The sequence below is a fragment of the Fusarium fujikuroi genome, chromosome FFUJ_chr09 (assembly GCF_900079805.1).
Source record: "Fusarium fujikuroi IMI 58289 draft genome, chromosome FFUJ_chr09".
NCBI classification, from domain to species: Eukaryota; Fungi; Ascomycota; class Sordariomycetes; order Hypocreales; family Nectriaceae; genus Fusarium; species Fusarium fujikuroi.
Genome location: NC_036630.1, coordinates 304,351 through 321,660, shown reverse-complemented (window position 1 = coordinate 321,660; position 17,310 = coordinate 304,351). Strand labels below are relative to the sequence as shown.

General features: G+C 45.0%; 8 protein-coding genes, besides 1 other annotated feature; 3 read left to right on the top strand and 5 right to left on the bottom strand.

The window, feature by feature from the left end:
• Positions 1–478: 478 nt before the first annotated feature.
• Positions 479–4,445, top strand: FFUJ_10081 (related to acetylxylan esterase; the record flags this gene model as incomplete). XM_023567945.1 has 7 exons in its annotated part: positions 479–865; positions 914–1,014; positions 1,069–3,202; positions 3,264–3,318; positions 3,378–3,973; positions 4,019–4,308; positions 4,361–4,445. 7 exons carry the CDS (start codon positions 479–481, stop codon positions 4,443–4,445), a joined length of 3,648 nt encoding a protein of 1,215 aa, XP_023435315.1.
• Positions 4,446–5,185: 740 nt separating this feature from the next.
• On the bottom strand, positions 5,186–6,286 carry FFUJ_10082 (uncharacterized protein; the record flags this gene model as incomplete). XM_023567944.1 has 3 exons in its annotated part: positions 5,186–5,741; positions 5,787–6,193; positions 6,239–6,286. The coding sequence occupies 3 exons, from the start codon at positions 6,284–6,286 to the stop codon at positions 5,186–5,188; spliced, it is 1,011 nt and encodes a 336-aa protein (XP_023435314.1).
• A 378-nt stretch (positions 6,287–6,664) lies between these two features.
• Positions 6,665–6,750, bottom strand: a tRNA (tRNA-Tyr).
• Positions 6,751–7,066: 316 nt separating this feature from the next.
• On the bottom strand, positions 7,067–7,981 carry FFUJ_10083 (uncharacterized protein; the record flags this gene model as incomplete). XM_023567943.1 has 3 exons in its annotated part: positions 7,067–7,341; positions 7,391–7,860; positions 7,911–7,981. The coding sequence occupies 3 exons, from the start codon at positions 7,979–7,981 to the stop codon at positions 7,067–7,069; spliced, it is 816 nt and encodes a 271-aa protein (XP_023435313.1).
• Positions 7,982–8,295: 314 nt separating this feature from the next.
• On the bottom strand, positions 8,296–10,107 carry FFUJ_10084 (phosphatase family protein; the record flags this gene model as incomplete). Its single annotated transcript, XM_023567942.1, has 1 exon — positions 8,296–10,107. One exon carries the CDS (start codon positions 10,105–10,107, stop codon positions 8,296–8,298), a length of 1,812 nt encoding a protein of 603 aa, XP_023435312.1.
• A 402-nt stretch (positions 10,108–10,509) lies between these two features.
• FFUJ_10085 (uncharacterized protein) lies at positions 10,510–11,255 on the top strand (the record flags this gene model as incomplete). XM_023567940.1 has 2 exons in its annotated part: positions 10,510–10,896; positions 10,986–11,255. The coding sequence occupies 2 exons, from the start codon at positions 10,510–10,512 to the stop codon at positions 11,253–11,255; spliced, it is 657 nt and encodes a 218-aa protein (XP_023435311.1).
• A 401-nt stretch (positions 11,256–11,656) lies between these two features.
• On the bottom strand, positions 11,657–12,472 carry FFUJ_10086 (uncharacterized protein; the record flags this gene model as incomplete). Its single annotated transcript, XM_023567939.1, has 1 exon — positions 11,657–12,472. The coding sequence occupies one exon, from the start codon at positions 12,470–12,472 to the stop codon at positions 11,657–11,659; it is 816 nt and encodes a 271-aa protein (XP_023435310.1).
• Positions 12,473–13,110: 638 nt separating this feature from the next.
• Positions 13,111–13,847, top strand: FFUJ_10087 (uncharacterized protein; the record flags this gene model as incomplete). XM_023567938.1 has 2 exons in its annotated part: positions 13,111–13,646; positions 13,706–13,847. 2 exons carry the CDS (start codon positions 13,111–13,113, stop codon positions 13,845–13,847), a joined length of 678 nt encoding a protein of 225 aa, XP_023435309.1.
• Positions 13,848–14,766: 919 nt separating this feature from the next.
• Positions 14,767–15,120, bottom strand: FFUJ_10088 (uncharacterized protein; the record flags this gene model as incomplete). Its single annotated transcript, XM_023567937.1, has 1 exon — positions 14,767–15,120. One exon carries the CDS (start codon positions 15,118–15,120, stop codon positions 14,767–14,769), a length of 354 nt encoding a protein of 117 aa, XP_023435308.1.
• Positions 15,121–17,310: the final 2,190 nt, after the last annotated feature.

The following is a 17,310-nucleotide window of genomic DNA, read 5'->3' as shown; positions in this document are numbered from 1 at the left end:
GAGGATCAGCGTTCAAAATTGCATAGATGGATCGCAGGATCAAGCATATAAGACGGTCAGAAGATTTACATTGGGTTGTATAAGGGTAGGCTTGCCTTTGATTGTCTTGCCGGCTTTTGTTACCAATGCCGAGCTTGCCAGGGTAGCAATTCGGAAGTCTTGGCATTCTCCGATTAGTAGAGTCAGCTCACTACGGAAATATCCCGGGGAGATCATCGTGGGTCATAGGGTCCTTGATGGTTATAGATAGATTAGCAGAATGTCAGCTTACGGTATCCACTCTAACGAGGACTATGCGAGGTACACTACCCAGGGAGAATATGCTAACGCATAGACAAGCCTGTTTATCTAAGTTCAAAGTATGAGTTAGGGTATTGTCTCTAGTCATTAGAATTTTACAAGTTCTACTTTACTTTGTCCTTTGTTTTGCAGACCTACTAGCCGATCTCTTTGTTTTGAGTATTTCACAAGTCTCACTATGCAAATCAAGCATCGAGGCCTATACTGGCCCTTGGCTGCAGTCTCCTTACTCTTCATCAGCCATACAACAGCTTATGAGAGCCCTGACGGTATCGAGCCTTATGGACATGGCAATGCACCCGATGTTGTTTCTTGGGACACATCCTGGAACGAGTCTTATCCGGCTTCTGAGGGTGATGAACCTAGTTTGGGTGCCGATAGGGGCTTATCAAGCAGAGCTGACGACTTCTACCTGAGAGTCATGCCGTTGGGCGCATCAATTACTCAGGGTTATCTATCAACTGACAACAATGGCTACCGGAAGTGGCTCCGCTCTCAACTTCGATATAAGGGCTGGAAGGTCAACATGGTTGGGTCCAAGCAAAACGGCGATATGAAAGACAGGGTAAGTAACTCGCGGACCTTTAATCCTGAAAGCTAATCTTTCGCCTAGGATAACGAAGGCTGGCCTGGCTATGTCATTGATCAGGTTCACAACGAGTTCAGGAAGTCAATGTGGATGAAGCCGAATCTTGTGCTCATAAATGCCGGAACGTAAGTCGCCATTATACAGGAATTGTCATTCATGAATATCTGATACTGTTTTAGGAACGACTGTAATCAGAAGATCGACATTGACGGGGCCGGAGGGCGAATGAAGGCTTTGGTTGACGACATTTACTCTAATATTCCCGGTGTGACGATTGTTCTATCCACAATTGTCAGAAGCACCAATGTCACCAATGATGCGTGCGCATCAAAAGTGAGCAAGCAGATCCGTCAGCTAGTGAAGACCTACCGCGGCCAGCGCATTGGTCTTGCAGATATTAATCCCGTCCTGCCTACAAGTATGCTGCAAAAGGATGGAATCCACCCTACTGATGCTGGTTATAAGCTATTTGCCTCGGTTTGGTGGGACGCTATCAGAAAGGTCCAGGCAGATATACAACCGCCAGCAAAGGTTAGTGGCATCGACGATGCAGTAAATGAAAAGTCATCTGAGTGCAAGAAAACGGCCGGCAATTCTCGAGCACCAAAACAATCACAACGGGGCAGTGGCCATGACGATGGCATCTACCGACACTACAGCCACGCGCAGGGCGTCCTCAAGTCGCTGCGACTTGAGAACGGTGGTGACTCTGCGTCCCTGATCAAAGATTACCCTTGGCACGTCTTATTTGCCAACATTGTCCTCAACTCTGCCAATTCGCCTCGGAGTTATGCTCTAGATGACATGATTCGCATTCACCACGAGAAAGACGGCACCAATACTTACTGGTACCGACAGAACCAGGGAGGCGGCAAGTTTGCTGCCTCCAAAAGGTTCGATGTCGACATGGATTGCAATGACGGACCTCGCTATGCATTTGCCGATTTCAACAACGACGGTTTAGATGACTTCTTTTGTCTCAAATCCGGCTCGGCTGTCTGGGTGTCAATCAATCAGGGAGGCAACCCACCCAAGTTTAAGAGCATCGGCCAGGTTGTTGGCAAACACGACGGCTATGAAGCAACCGATGTCCGTATCGCAGATATCGATGGTGACGGAAGAGCAGACTACTGTCTCGTTGAGGATAGTGGAGCTGTCATCTGTTCCAGAAATGGTGGTACTGGGGTAAAGTATGCCTGGCAAGGGTTCAAGACAGCCAAAGGATTGCGAGAGACTGTCTTTGACAAGAATCCCAAGTCGGCAGCCAGCAAGTCCGGTGTTGTATTTGCGGATCTCAACGGAGACTTCCGCGATGAGTATATGTGGATTAGCGACACAGGCAGTGTTCACACCTGGAACAACATGCGAGGTTGGGGCAAGGGCATCGTGCCTGAATGGAGGGATGCTGGTCTGACCCATAAAGGCCAAGCTGCAAAGGGAATACAGAATCGCATCAAGTTTGGTCGTATCTACGGCTCTGGCCGCCGCGACTACATTTACCTGAGATCGGACAAAACAGGAATCGACATGGTTGTGTGGGAAAACAGGGGATTTGGTGGCACTAAAAGGAAAGCCGATGGTAACTTCTACTGTGATATGCGCGGCACCGGCTCTGACGACTATGTTTGGATCTATTTCGACGGCCATGCAGCTGAACTCAATGCTAATATCCACAATCCTCCGTTGTGGGGAAACGACCTCAAGATCGAACTCAAGGTACCAGGACCTCGTGTTGGTATACACCTAGCCGATTGGACGGGTGATGGAAAGTGTGATGTTCTGGTACAGAATGAGGCAACCGGTGCCTTGACGCTGTACGAGAATACGTATGAAACGGGTTCCAAGAGCGTTACCTTTACCAACAAAGGTGTTGTCACGCCTGCGACTTGCTCGCAGGGTTGGGGTGTAAGCCCCTTCGACCGCGGCATGAGACTTGCTGATATTGACGGAGATGGGCGGGCCGACGTCATGTGCCTCGAGCCCAATGGACGCATCACGGGCTGGCTCAACCTCAAGAGTGGTATGGAGAATGTGGGCCAGGTTAAGTTTTCAGAGGGGCGGGAGCGAGCCGATATACGTTTTGCAGATGTCGAGAACTCAGGCCGAGCTGACATTATCTACCTTGACAAGTACACCGGAGCTGCCACTGTCTTCAAGAACTTGGGAAGAAAGGCTGGCACTGGTAGTTCTTTCAACTGGTCCAACCGTGGAGTTTTATATGCTCCCATCGACCGTGGCGAGACGATGCATTTCACCAATCAAGGTGGTCTTGGCCGGGCTGATCTTGTTCATGTTCTTCCGTTTACGAACAAGGTAAGCTTGCAATACAACAATGGTGAATCTTGGGCCTCTGGCTTATTATCATTCCTTATAGGCATATACGTATTTCAACGAATGTGGTGCTAGCGGTGGAGATGATGGACCAATAAGTAAGGCAGCCCCATCCATTCGATCACAACAATTACTAACCTCACGTTACTGCACACAGCCGACCCCGGGTTGCCCAAATACAGCACTGGTGGCCAAGATGGCGGCACCGACGATGGTTCTGAAGATGGTGGTGGAAGCAGTGACGACTGTTCCAAGCCAACTTTCGACGGCGACTCCAAAGTCATTCTCAGTGAAAACTTCCCGGACCCATCGTTTGTATTCGATTTCGAGTCTTGTACTTGGTACTCTTTCGGCAGCCAAGACAAGGGGAAATTGGTGCAGATGGCACGATACAACAAAGCTAAGGATAAGTGGGAACTGCTGAGCGACGATCCGCTGAAAGATGCGGGTGCTTGGGGCCAGAATCTCGACATCGTGGCTCCTGATGTACAGTGGAACGGCAAGCAATGGGTCATGTACTACAGTGCTTTCACCCAGGACGACAACGATGGAAAGCGATGTATTGGCGTGGCTTTTTCCGACTCAATCCGTGGGCCTTATACACCACGAGATGAACCCCTTGTATGCCAGCTTGACAAGGGCGGAGTCATCGACCCAAGTGCATTCTATGATCCCGGAAGCGATACGAGATGGGTCGTGTATAAAATCGATGGGAACAGGATCTGCGGCAAGACGTCTATCATGCTGCAACAGGTATGTCGCGTCGCTGCTAATTCGAACATCACTGACGTCTTTCAGGTTGAGAATGATGGTTTCACACTGAAAGACGACCCAGTTGAAATCCTCAGTGAGACAGACGATGAAAAGTTGCTTGAGACACCGAGTCTCGTCTACGAGGATGGTTCGTACCTCCTATTCTACAGTTCTGGGTGTTACACGTCAGATAAGTACAGCATCAAGTACGCAACGTCGGGTAGTATCTCAGGTCCATATGATAGGGGCGACGATGAGGTATTGGGCTCGATCGCTGGGAGCATTCAAAGTCCAGGAAGTGCATCCAGTAACGGAAATGGACATCTCCTATTTGCGTAAGTACTCTAGATCGCTTGGAGCGTTTATCGATACTGACACGTCGACCAGTGCTTGGTGTGACAAGGATCTCACTACAAGATGCTTATATTCCGCTAGTTATAAATTCGAAGACGGGCAGGTTACATTAAATTAGTTTGTAGAAGACTATGTCTAAAATGTATTAGATTAGTCTACCTTCAACTATGTCATCGCCTATAGCCCGGGGAATAAACCTATTTGCAGCTGAGACTCGCGGCTAAGAGCTTAAGCCAGCAGAGACAAAGTAGTTTCCTTAGCTGATTTGTCGTTATTGGGGTCTCTCTCATTGCAGTAGCAATGATGGTACCACTCCCTTCTATCTCTCACAGCACCGGGTTCTTTAGGACTAAGCCGAAAATGTACTTCGGCATCGTCGCTGAGCAAGTTACCCGCCTTTGTCGTGTCATCGATGAGTGTGCCTTCAATTTCTCCTTCACTGATCTTAAATTATAAGGCGTGACTGATGTCCCAGGATGCACTTGGACCCGAGTTTATTCCTGTGCGTCAAATATGAAGCACACTTTCAGTGATCCTATGGATACAAAGAGGAGCAAAATATCTTTCTATAGTTTCCTTTAGGCAGTAGAGTCTTGATATCAGCTGGGATCAATTACAAGATACTTCGCTGCACATGTCAACCCAATGAACTCGAGAAGGTTGAATCCCAAAGCGGGTTCTGAGAAGCACCCTGTCGCATACCGTTCCGCTACTCAGACAATAGACCCAAGTCCGATGAATATCTACCCAAGCGCGAACTCAGCATCTCTTCCCGTCGCGGTGTCGTGCGGTGTATTCATATGGACGTCCAATAAATCCAGAGTCTTGATATGAAGTGGCGTTTGCGATTCCATGATGTTAGATAGGAAGATTATCCAGTACGCACGACAGTAGCCTCCGAGCACTGGAGTCAATGGAAGAGGCTAAGACTTGTATACCAGTGTTCTCATCTCTCAGAGCGACCCTGGTAATTTTTAACCTTCGCAACTTCGGAAAGCATATCTGCTCAGCTGCTTTCGAGGTCGTCACCTCGAGACCAAACGTCTTCCGAGCAAGCATAGCGCTCGCTGGTATGTTATCCCATACTTCAAGATTTTCCCCAGGATGAACAGCCGTGGACTCACGACTCTCATGATCTGGAGACCAGCCGTGCAGCTCCAATTCCAGTTCCTCGAGATGTCTCGCATTGGCCTTGACAAGGCTAGCAATGTTGTCGAAATGACAACCCATAGGTGCTTTCCAGCTGAGTCGTCGAAGGTTAAGAAACGCCGAGAGATCTATGTCAGATGTTCGACTCCAGCGGTTGAATCTGCTACAGAAGGGATCTGTGACGAGGCTGAGGCTCTGGATGCAGGGATGCTTGAGACACAGAATCTCGAGAATCTCACAGGGGATACAAGAAGTATAGTACCAGCTAGCAACGATATTAGAAGTTTCTTCATATAAGGATTTGCCTTACCTAAACGATTCGAGTTGCCCGGCATTGAAACGATTAAGCAAAATCACAGCCCTTTGCGCAAGACACTCAAACTTTACCCTCACAAGCTTTCCGCCTTCTAACCCAAAACTATCGCCCCTAGCCTCCCAAGTATACTGATGAAGAGGAACTTTGTCAGTCCAGTTGCCCATGTAACCAAGCCAGTCACCAGCATGGATACATCGCTTCGGGTCTGCGTCAACACCAGGATCGAAGCGGAGCTCTCTCGTATACTGGAGGCAATATTGCGGTGGTCCATAAGGGTTTATGCAATGTCGCTCGCTCTCGGGATACGGTTTAATAGTCAGGGAGCGCCAGAGTTGGCGAAATGTTATCTTGTGTAGCCATTTTGCCGTCAGCGACAGCCGTTGGAGGTCGATACCGCTGAGCTACCACTGTCAGCTCGTATTGACATGTATCAGTGAAATACATACCTTGTCGCAAATGTTTTCGAGGATTTCTGGTGGGAGAGATGCTAGCATTTTGGCAGGCGTGTCTACAAAATGATGGTAGGTTTGAGAACCGTCATCGTCAAAAGGAGAGGGATAAATGACCTAATATCTCACGAGACTGACTACCAACCTCACCCTCGGGCATCCTCACCATATCAAAAGATGACGTGCGTCAGCACATTCTCATCTCAGCACTTGAAACCACTCAGAATCAATCATTCTGACTGGACATAGTCGTCAGACTATCACCCAGCCAGCTCTCATTTGCCTAAACCCAGACATCTGCCAAGTGGCACCAGAAGCATAATTGAAATAGGTTGCAAAAATGACATAAGATGAGAATTACAAACAAGCACAGAGAAAAACGTAATGCTGGCATAAAGTGAAATGTGCAAAAAGAATTTGTGCTCCCCGAAACCTGGATCGAACAAGTGACCTTTCGGTGTCAGATTAACAATTACAGCCGAACGCTCTTCCAGCTGAGCTATTCGGGGAGATCTCCGAAGCGGAGGAATAGCTATTGGTGACAGCAGAGCCACAAATTGGAGTATATAAGCGTATCACAGTTTCTCAATCAGATATCTTGCTGTTCTTTGTTCTCACTTACCAGTCTGGTAGTTACCATCTCCCAAGGCGTAATTGACTTCACAGCACAGAGTGTCATAAAATGTAAATTTTTATCTCTTGCCTTAATTCATAATGAAACTCGATTTCTCTTCCCTCTTCTGTTGTTTAAACTAATAATTTATGTCGAAGATGGTAAAGAGTTCTAATGTTTAATTATCTAATTACCCTGGGTATCATCATGAATTATTTCCTGTCGCCCCAGTGGCTTTTGATTGCCTCCAAATGCTCTTTGATCGAAGGACTATCCTCGCTCTCGCCACCGACATCCATCTTCGACCTTATTCTCCCAACGAGCAAGTCGCGTGCAATCTTCGGTGACGCGAGCGATAACTCCTCGTCTAGCTTTGCCTGGCTGATGACTTTGCCGTTGCAAAGCTCCTTGACAAGGCTGTCAACAAGATGCTGACAATTATTCGACAGTAATTTATACCGAGGATTTAGTCCGATATGATGTTGTCCTGTCCAGTCGTTAGAAAGCTTGTCACACCGCGGCTTTGTGTAACATACCTATCGCCTGAATCTCCTCATGCGTCTTGGTCGTCTCTCCGATATAATAGCACGAACTCCACGTCTCAACAAACTCCTCCGTGATGACCGCCACCCTGAAATAATTCTTCCCCAGCATCGTCAACTCCAACCGATCGCTCATCAAATCGTAGCAATAGCACTTCCCCAGCCCTCTATCGATAACGCACACCGCCCAATGACTCACGCTGTTCAGACTCATGCCGACATGTCTTGCTAACAATTTGTAGCTTGCCTCCGAGACTTCAAGTACGCCAAAGGCAATAGGCGTTGTGACGAGAAAGACTGCTCTTTGAGTTTCGCGCGGGTTGCATTGCAGAGGTGCCATTTCGAAGGCTGAGTCGCCTGTGACTTTACTCGTGACGAGAGACAGGAATTCATTTCGCTGACGGATTTCTTCAGCGTATTTCGCAAGCCATGCCTCTTCCGCCTGCCGTCGCTTTCTCTCATCCCTATTCACAATGAGTAACTTGATCCACCAGTGGAGCCTTTCAGAGATCACCATTTTTTAGAGAGGTTCTGATAAACAGCCTCACCGGCCGCCGCGAGCTTGTTCAGGGCATCCAGTCCCATTTTCTGCTATAACACTACCATACCGTAGCAACACGTCGAATTATCGCGCGAAAAAGTCGGAAATATTAAAGATGAGGTTACTGGGCTGAGGAGCGTGATGGTTTTAGTAGAAAATTTGGGGCGGTAAAATTCACAGCCACGCGGATATGCCGGTGAATTTCAGCGGTACCCACGCTTGGCATCATGCGCCTCTTTGGCGCTGCAGGTGATGACGCGTGACTGGGCTGAAAGACGGCACGACATTCGGATAGGGCTGTCGTTAAGGCGCATTCATGATCTTCATTCTCTATGGCTTCTATTTATTCTTCTATAAATTATTGGCGATCGCCGCTTCCTTCTAGCAACAGAGGAATCGCGCGCCCGATGTCGCCTTGAATACAAGTGCTCAGACCCTCGTCTTCCTGCTCCCACGGCACCATCGCCTCTGGACCCATGCCAACGCGAATGAGCTTGACTCGCCCGTCACTTCGCATCACCAAATCTTCATTCGGCCATCTCAAAACTCCAGGCGTATTCATCCCGACGCCGAGTTCTAAAACTACTAGATTCTTCTTTTCTCTTAGCACCCGAGTTTTCCATGCTTTCCACTGAACTTCGCCTTCTCGGAAAGGCGCCTGATTGAACCAGGAGCCCGCCCGAACGCAGATACTCATTTTCGAACCGCAGAACCTGCACAACGGAATCTTGCTTGAATCCATCAATTTTTGTGTCGCCTTGTCAATGTGAGGCATTGCATCAGCTACAAGGGGAGCTGATGGCACGACAGCGTCGACTCTGCAGTTATTCAGACACTGTAGATATCCATACGAGCCTTGCGGTGTAGAAAGTTGCTCTTTTGGCCAGCCATTTGCGAGAAACAGCCCGTCAGCATTTGACGTGCGCACAAATGCGTCTTGCCCAAAATTCTTCAGCCACAGTATTAAAGCCTGGTAAGTAGGCGTATTAGACCAGTTGGCTACCATGTTTAAATGAGTGAAGAAATATCCCCATCGATGCTCCTCCGAAGGCCAGTCGTTGAAGCCAAAGACGCTATACAGTGAAGACAATCCGAGCTTGAGACAACCTGGGAAATTCTTCTTGAAGAGGTCACGAGAGTGGTAGTCCAGCCCTTCTGCGGCTGATAGACCTGCGCCGGCTGTGATGAGGACAGCGTCTGCTGAGGCGAGCCAGTCGCGCCCTAAGCTGAGAGAGCTTTGTGGCAGGCTCTTGGCAAGTGAGAGTGGTTTTGTCGGCGGAGGCCCAAGAAGTTTCGAGTAGATCTCGGTGTCTGATTCGGTGAATGTGTTGAAGATGACGTCTGTAACCGTTGTTGATGGATGCTTCTGGAGCCATGACGTGACAGTTGACACTGCTATCTCAGCTGCTTCATCCGCTGGAAATGCAAACAAGCCCGTCGAAATACAGCAAAGAGCAACTGATTTGCTACCGTCCTCCTCACACGGCAAACGCTCTAATGCATCAAGAATCGTCTCATAACACTTGGCCAGCTGCCGCCTCTCAGTCTCGGTAGGCGAAGTACCTCTCTTTAGCTGTGGCCCTACGGTATGGATGACAGAAGACGCAAAAAGAGCGTGACCTTCAGTGACAAGTACTTCTCCAGGCTCAAGCTCTTTTCCTCTGGCCTGCATTCGCTGGAAACACTCTTCTCGCAGCCGTGGCCCTGCCTCAGCGTGGATGATGTTGTCAATACATCGATGAGTTGGTTGAAAGCACCCTAGGCCCTGGCTGTTCGCGGCATTGGTGATAGCTGTTACACCAGTCAAAGTCGTGATGTCGCCTCTCCAGAGATGAACCTTGGTCGCTCGATGTTCATCATGTTGAATCGTCCGCCAAGGTGAGAGTGAGGAAATTGGAGTAAGTATCTTGTGCTGATGAAGTCGTGAGAGGATGGCGTCGATATCTTGAAGTAGATCCTCCGGCAGAAGTGGCAAAGGCGGTCGCACGCACAGGCATTCCCGAAGAAGTGCTATCTTCGATGCTGTCTCAAGATGACTTAAATGGTGTTTATAATGCTGCAAGTTCTCGTCGTCTGCAAGGAAACTTGATCCATTCTCTATTACATCGTCTATGAGACGTGTCAGAATTGTGTCTAAGAGAGAGGCGGTTCCTGTGCGGGTTGTTCTCATGATGATTGTGTCTGACGGTCGATGATTGAGTCTTCAGTTAAATTCAGTTCTGGAATAAGCAGGATAGACCAATATATAGTATCGCAATCCTATGAAGAGAAAGAATAATCAGCACTGACAAATTTGATCCTTTGATGAGGTTTGCTTTATCCCACTCGGATAATGTGGGATACCCGAGTGGGATAGATTGCGTTGAGAGTTGAGACCCATCCCCCTACCCTATTCCACCACTGGAAGGGATGAGATAAAGCTCTTTGACCGTAAAGAGGTTTGCTGAAAAATATCTAGCCTAAAAGCTTACTATAGTGATCTAAACTTACCTCATTGGGAATCGTCCATCGCAATATGCACATGCCAACATTACTATCTTAAAGTCGTGCTTTAGCTATCTGCTGTGCCGCCATGTCGTTCGCTCCCGAGCTCACACCCACCGAGCAATTGAACAAGACTGCAGAAAAGCACGAGGCTACTACTGGCGGAGTTACCCGTGAACTCGCAAATCATACCATCTCCTCCATCGCGGCCCTAAAACCGCTGACATCTGACTCCAAGATCCTCGACAACGCTTGCGGCACCGGCATCGTCACTGTCATCATCCTTAAATCCGGGATCAATCCTGAGATCCACACCTTCGACGTCGCGGAGAACATGGTCAGCATCGCTAGGGAGCGGTTCTCCGCCCACCCAACGTCCAAACGGCCGTCATGGCAGGCAAGGAACTCTCCTTTTCTGACGACACCTTCACACACTGCACCACGAACCTTGGTCTTATGTACTTCACCGACGCGGGTAAGGGCGTCAGAGAGATAGCGCATACTTCTCGTCCCATGGAGCAGCCGTCGTCACAGGCTCTCTGAACTGTGATGGGACATATCAAGATCATCCAGGAGATCCAGGCCCAGATCCATTCGGATGAAACGCCGTTCAAGCCGCCTGTCTCCGACATCTGGCTCGACCCTGATCATACCAAGGCTTTGCTATCAAGCCCCGGGTTCGAAGTGACCAGCACTCCAATCGACAGGCATCTGGGTGGCGAGATGGCTGATGGAGTCGTTGATCTTCTATTTCATGGATTAGGCTCGAAGGTATCCAATTCTTGGAGCAAGGAGGAAAAGGAGAAGGGCTCTGAGATAATGAAGAACATTTAGTGGGAGCGAGACGTTACGTGTACTAGACCCTTAAGCTCTGAGGTACCAGATAATATCTTTGTAGCACGGGAGGGATCTGGCCATGTGTTAGCTTCATGAGTTTATTTCTGATTGAGAGGTTCTTCTTGAAATTGCGACAATTATATTAGGTAGTTTGTACAACGTAATACAGATTTGGCCGGTATCTATATCGATACACAGTGCTCAAAAACCATTTTATGCTTCAGAAAATCTAATCCTCGATGAATCCAAGCTTCACGATCGTTCCCTAAGACCCGGAAACTTTTCGGTCAATGCTGATCCCACGCAAGCCTTCATAGCCTTCATCCTCTATAGCCAGCCCTCCAGAGGTTGTGCCGTACCATTCACCTCCTGTTCATGTTTGTTGGGAGGCGAGACAGCTACACCAATGTTCGGAGGGCCCGCTTAGGGAGAATCACTGAGTCGAGCTCCATGCATTCCAAGTGATTCTCATACTGTTCTATAATCCATTCGGTGCTTCCCTTGGCCACGGTAGTAAGATCCTCTCCAGATAGGTCAAATTCAACAGACTCCAAGTCCACAGCCATAATCTTATCCTTTCCCTCGTCAGTCACCAGATGAAAGTTATCAAGCTTCATATCATCATGGTAAGCGCCATGGTCAGCAAGAGACGTGAAGGTTTGATCTAATAAGACGCGAAGATCTTGTTTCTCGAGCACAGCGCCTTCAGGGGTAGCGAGACATTCTCCTCCGATGTCTGAAAGAATTAGAGTACGGATATTATTGTGCTGGATCATGCCGAAGAAGCGAGGTATGAAGGTGCCTTGAAGAGGTTGAAGTTTGTGATATGCTTTGAGTTCCTTGTCAAATTCCTCTTCCCAATTTGGCTTCTGGGATTTCAGAACAATCCTCTCCGGTAGGAACCATTCTGGGAATTTATTTTGCAGCCATTGGCCAGTTGCTCCAGATATGACCCAGAATAAGGATTGAAGTGCCCGGTCAAAAAAGGTTCTCATAACTCGCAGACGCAACACATTAGGATGCACGTCGTCTGAAGATTCACCGGAAGCTGTGATAGTCCGAGTACCAAATCGAAAGCGCTTAGATTCAATTGTGTTAGCGAACCGACTGGCCTTGGAGCAGTTAGCGAGACTTACAGTGGTTTCTGATTTTCGAATCCCGGCAGTTTCTATGCCAAAGGATTGGGCGGTTGGTAATTGATCTGGATTCTCCATTATGCGGCAAGGCTGGGATTGTAAGAGCGGGTATGTAGTGTCTCGAGGTCAAATTTCAGGAGTCAACAACAAACCAACCATGGACATACGCACGTGCCATCGGTGGCTGAGTAACCAACAGTTCCTGAGGGCGACTGGGGCTGTCAGGCAGAAGCTCCACTGCTGGATCGTGTAACCAATGAAATCGTCCCTCAAATGTCCTCATGTATGTTGGTCAACGTCTTGTTCAAAGACCGGCCATGAAGCGGCAAAAGACCTATAGCAATTGGTGATTCTATTTAGCTTCTGTTTGACCCATAAATGAAACCTTGTAACCGCCCACATCCGTAGTTGTTGGTTATGTTGCTTCATGGAGTGAGAAAACTTCTGACCCTAAGTTTAGGTGCCTAAAATAAAGTATTCTAAATACTTGTTAAGTCTATAGAAAATTGACCTAAGTATTTTTATCACTAGGTGAAGAAGCCCTCAGTTTTTTTGCATCCTTGTGTGCTATTTTTAACATGTCCTTGCAGTGGGCGGCTATGGCCTACTCCATATTTGTATATATATCATGACTAGAGTTGAAGAGAAGCTTGGGATAACAGAGTTTGTCTTCTACACTCGCCCTTTTGTATCTCTCTATTCCTCGCCCCATTACCATGTCTAATTCAGCAGAACAACTCATCCAGCAGCACCCCGCCAACGTGGTGGCCAATCCTGGGTACAAGACCACATCCGATAAGGCCTGGGCCCACGATTATAAGCCTATAAAAACGACAATCGTGCATACCGTTATAAGGAATGGTGTCACTGATGCCAACTTCGAGGATGCCTTTATGGGCATGGAGGATGACGATGCCTTGCGTTTTCGTCAGCCAGCCGTCCCGACAAATCAGCGACATTGGAGACTGGAGACCGAGGCAGACTGCGAGAATTGGTTCAACACGGAGATAACAAACGTCGTCCTTTCTGCGTGGCATGAATACCCACCACTTATGCAGACCTCTCACACAAAGCCCCTTTCGGAAGAAAACATATCCGAGAATGTGGACTGTACATTTTCTGTAAAGTACGGCCAGAAGCGATATACAGTGGCTATTGGCGAATTTAAGCGTAACCTCATTGACCCGCAACAATGGCAAAGTGGCTCCATTACTAGGAGTGGACAAAGAAGTCTTTCGCAAGAGCTCAGAGGGTAGGCGCCGGGCTACTCTGGTTTTTTATTCCGCCTTTAATACTAATAAGATTTAACAGATACGCAAGCAAATACCAGTGTCCTCAGGTCTTTTGCTTTGACGGATCTAGATTGATCCTTTTGCAATTCCGCGCGTATCGAGTTGATGACATCAAGAGCGAGACGTGTCCGATTGACTGTTGGATGATACCCGTGAAGTAGGTGACCTTGAACTATACGACGAAAAGGCTAACATTTTATGACCCCAGAAATACGTCATGCAGCCTCAGGTATGCACTGTATCGTCTCTTAGCTCAAGGATGGAGGCGCTGTCAGGCAGAGATGAGTACAGTATATAACATAGGTGGGTTTCCTATGTCCTCGCGGGAATACTATACTGGTTTGCCGATCTGGAACGCCAATGGTCAAAGGCAAAGATCGCATCCGGCTGGATACCAGCGTAGCGTTGACCAAGCAACTGGGGCATTGATGTGGTGTCATGCTGTTCATCAGTCCGAGTGGGAGACTGGCCCATTTTGGGAATAGCAGAAAAAAAGTCTTAGGAAAACTTAGGAAGATTGAGGGAAGTTTAGGAAGACTTGGATAAACTTGAGTAAATTTAGTATGGTATAGGATAACTTTGTATGAAGTAGTATGATTGTTTGTTAGTTAGTTTGTCTGGCCTTTCTAGTATTCTATGTCTGACTGAAGTACAGTTTGTATATTCACTGATAAAACTCGCTCCGCAGATACCTCAATGTCCAACGCGATTAAATTGGAGGTTGGATTCTTGTTCATCATTAGCTCGCCGGCAGAATGTATCAGACTAGAGGTAGATATCAAATGGCCTTGGAAATCCACCGTCTTCATATTATCACAAGTTCTCGTCCTGGCGTTATGGGTTTTAATAGTGGAATTTTCTCCACGATTGCTACATGGCATGGATAGTATGGCTGCTCAAACCGTGAAGATTACTCAAGATCCAAAGCTATGCTTCAACCTTTCTCAGGCACGGTGCCAATAACAGACAAAACGACACTCAACCACCCCGTCTCTCCCCTCCCGGCCACAGGGACATCCCATGTCCTAGAACCTCGAGTCAGAATCGGGAAACCTTCATTATAGTGGAAAGACTTACCGCCTATCCTTGTCTGCAGTCAATGTTGCCCCACTGGTTCTTAGTAGCCCAATACCAAGAATCCATGACCGATCGCGCCTCACAACCACTGCCGGTGGTAAACGCCCAGACGAGCGAAGAGCCGCTGTTATCGTAGCCACAGTACTGGTCACTGACACCAGCACACTCGGGGTATTGGCCGAGGTTGGACCAGAGGTTGCCGCAGACTTCATCGGCATTGGGCACCCAGGAGTTGGACCAAGCCTCGTAGCGACGGGACCAGTCGTTGGTGAGCTGATTGGTGCAGCGCTCATTGGCGTGAACGTGGTCGGTCACGAGAGCGGCGAGGAAGATTGCGGTGATGCCGGTGAAACGCATATTGAAGAATTGGTTGGTGGTTGTTTGGAAAGGTTTGAGGGAGTTGATTGAAGCTGTTGTAGAAGACTGAAGAGAATGTGATTGAGTGATGGGCTAATTTGAAGACGGATATTAAACTGATATTTATACATAATCTGATATAGAGAAAGGAGACGGAACGCAGAATTGAGCTGCTTGATGTGTTATTTACAGCTATGACCTGTGGCTGAAGCTTGTACCGCCCGCATAATAACCAACCCTTACAAAGGCTCGTACGGAAGGCCAAATCGATATCTATGCTAAAATTCATCTTAAGGGATTTTTTTTACTCTATTTACCCTAATATAGCACTAAAGGCCCCTTTAGGCTTCTAGGTAATATAATATTATTATATTAAATATTATTGCTATAATGCAGCACTATAGACTAAGGCCTATATTAAGGGCTATAGCCTTTTCTCTTATATATATCTATATAAGCCTATAATATACTATTTAAAGCTAAACTATTTACTTTTACTTTTATTGTTATAGATTATACTAAATTTTGCCTTAAAACTGGCTATAGTTATAATAAACTTTATATAGAATTAAAGGCCTTTAAAGAAGTTAGTTTTTGCCTATTCTATTAATAATTACTTATTAAAGCTATTAAGGTTATTAACCTTACTATAAGTAGCCCCTTTAGGCCTAATTTAATAATAATTTAAATTAAATAAATATAATTAATTTCTATTATATATATTAATACTATTAATATAGCTATTAAGAGCTAGTAATATAGTATTATAGTAATAAGCTATAAGAATATAATTACTATTAAATTAAGGGCTATATTTTATATTACTTTAAGATACTTTAAGGAAATTATTTTAGGTATTTCTATACTAAAGTATAATAAAGGAGTTAAAAGTAAAAATATTAAAAGTAAGATTATAGCCTTATTAGGCTTTATATTTTTATTTTATAATAAAATAGTTTATTTTATTATATTAAGCTACTATAAAGAGTTTTTATTAATAAAGTAAAAGCTTATTAGTGGCTATATTATTAATATATATTTAAATAGACCTATTATATATAAAGATACTATTTATAAGACCTTATAGCTAAAGGACTTTTTTAAGGCAGTAAGTATTATACTTTCTATAAAGGCTAAAGCTCTGGTTTTCTTTATGCTTTTATACTTTAATATATAAGATAATTTAAAAGATAGTAATACCTTATGGCCTAATAAGTAGATAATTAAGTAGATAGAAACTAAAATACTTGCTTTAAAGTGTATAATAAAGATTAAAAGGGAGATAAAGAATAAAAAGAAATCTATATAAAATAAAAGAAAGGAGAATAATATTAAAGTTAAAATTAAAATTAAGGTTAAGGCTAAGAAGATAAAAGGTAAAAAAGAGAGATAATATAAAGATTTAAATGCATTTAAGGCATTTCTTTAATTTATAATATTAAATAAGAATTAAGGAGGTAAGAAAAATAAAAAGAAATAAAATTAAAAAAAAGCTAAAGGGCGCCCTTTATAATTAAAGGCCTTACTATAGAGGTTTAAGAAATAATATAAGGCTAGCTTTTAACCTTATAATTAATCTTATCTTAATTAATATTACCTTAAGTCTTTTAGTTAAGTAGCTATATATTAATATTATATATAGCTAAATAAGACTATATATAATTAATCCTACCTATAGGTATTTCTAAAAGACTAATAGCTGGCTATTTCCTGTTAAGTATATATGCTTTTAATTATACCTATAGATATAAGTATATAGAGAGCTTTAGGTTTTTAAAGGTATTTTAGGGAAAGATCTGCCCTTTAAGAATCTTTTTATATACTATAATTATATCTTAGGGTAAATATACATTAAGATTAATATTATTATATTTAAAAAGCTCCTTAAGAGGCTATAGTTAATTAAATAGTATTAGATAAGTATAACTCTTTATTTTATAGATCTCTAGTTAATAATATAAGACCTAAGGCTAACTAGAAAGAATATATAGCCTATTATGCTATTTGTAAATATAATGCGAATTCTATATATATATAAATTTAGAGAGTTCTGTATATATAATTGGCATAAAAAGATATAGAATAGTAATTTAATTTAGAATAGAATTAGTAGAGAAATGCCTATTAGCTATAATTCTTTTAAAATACTTCTATAAGTAGTTAGTATATATATATATATATATATATATA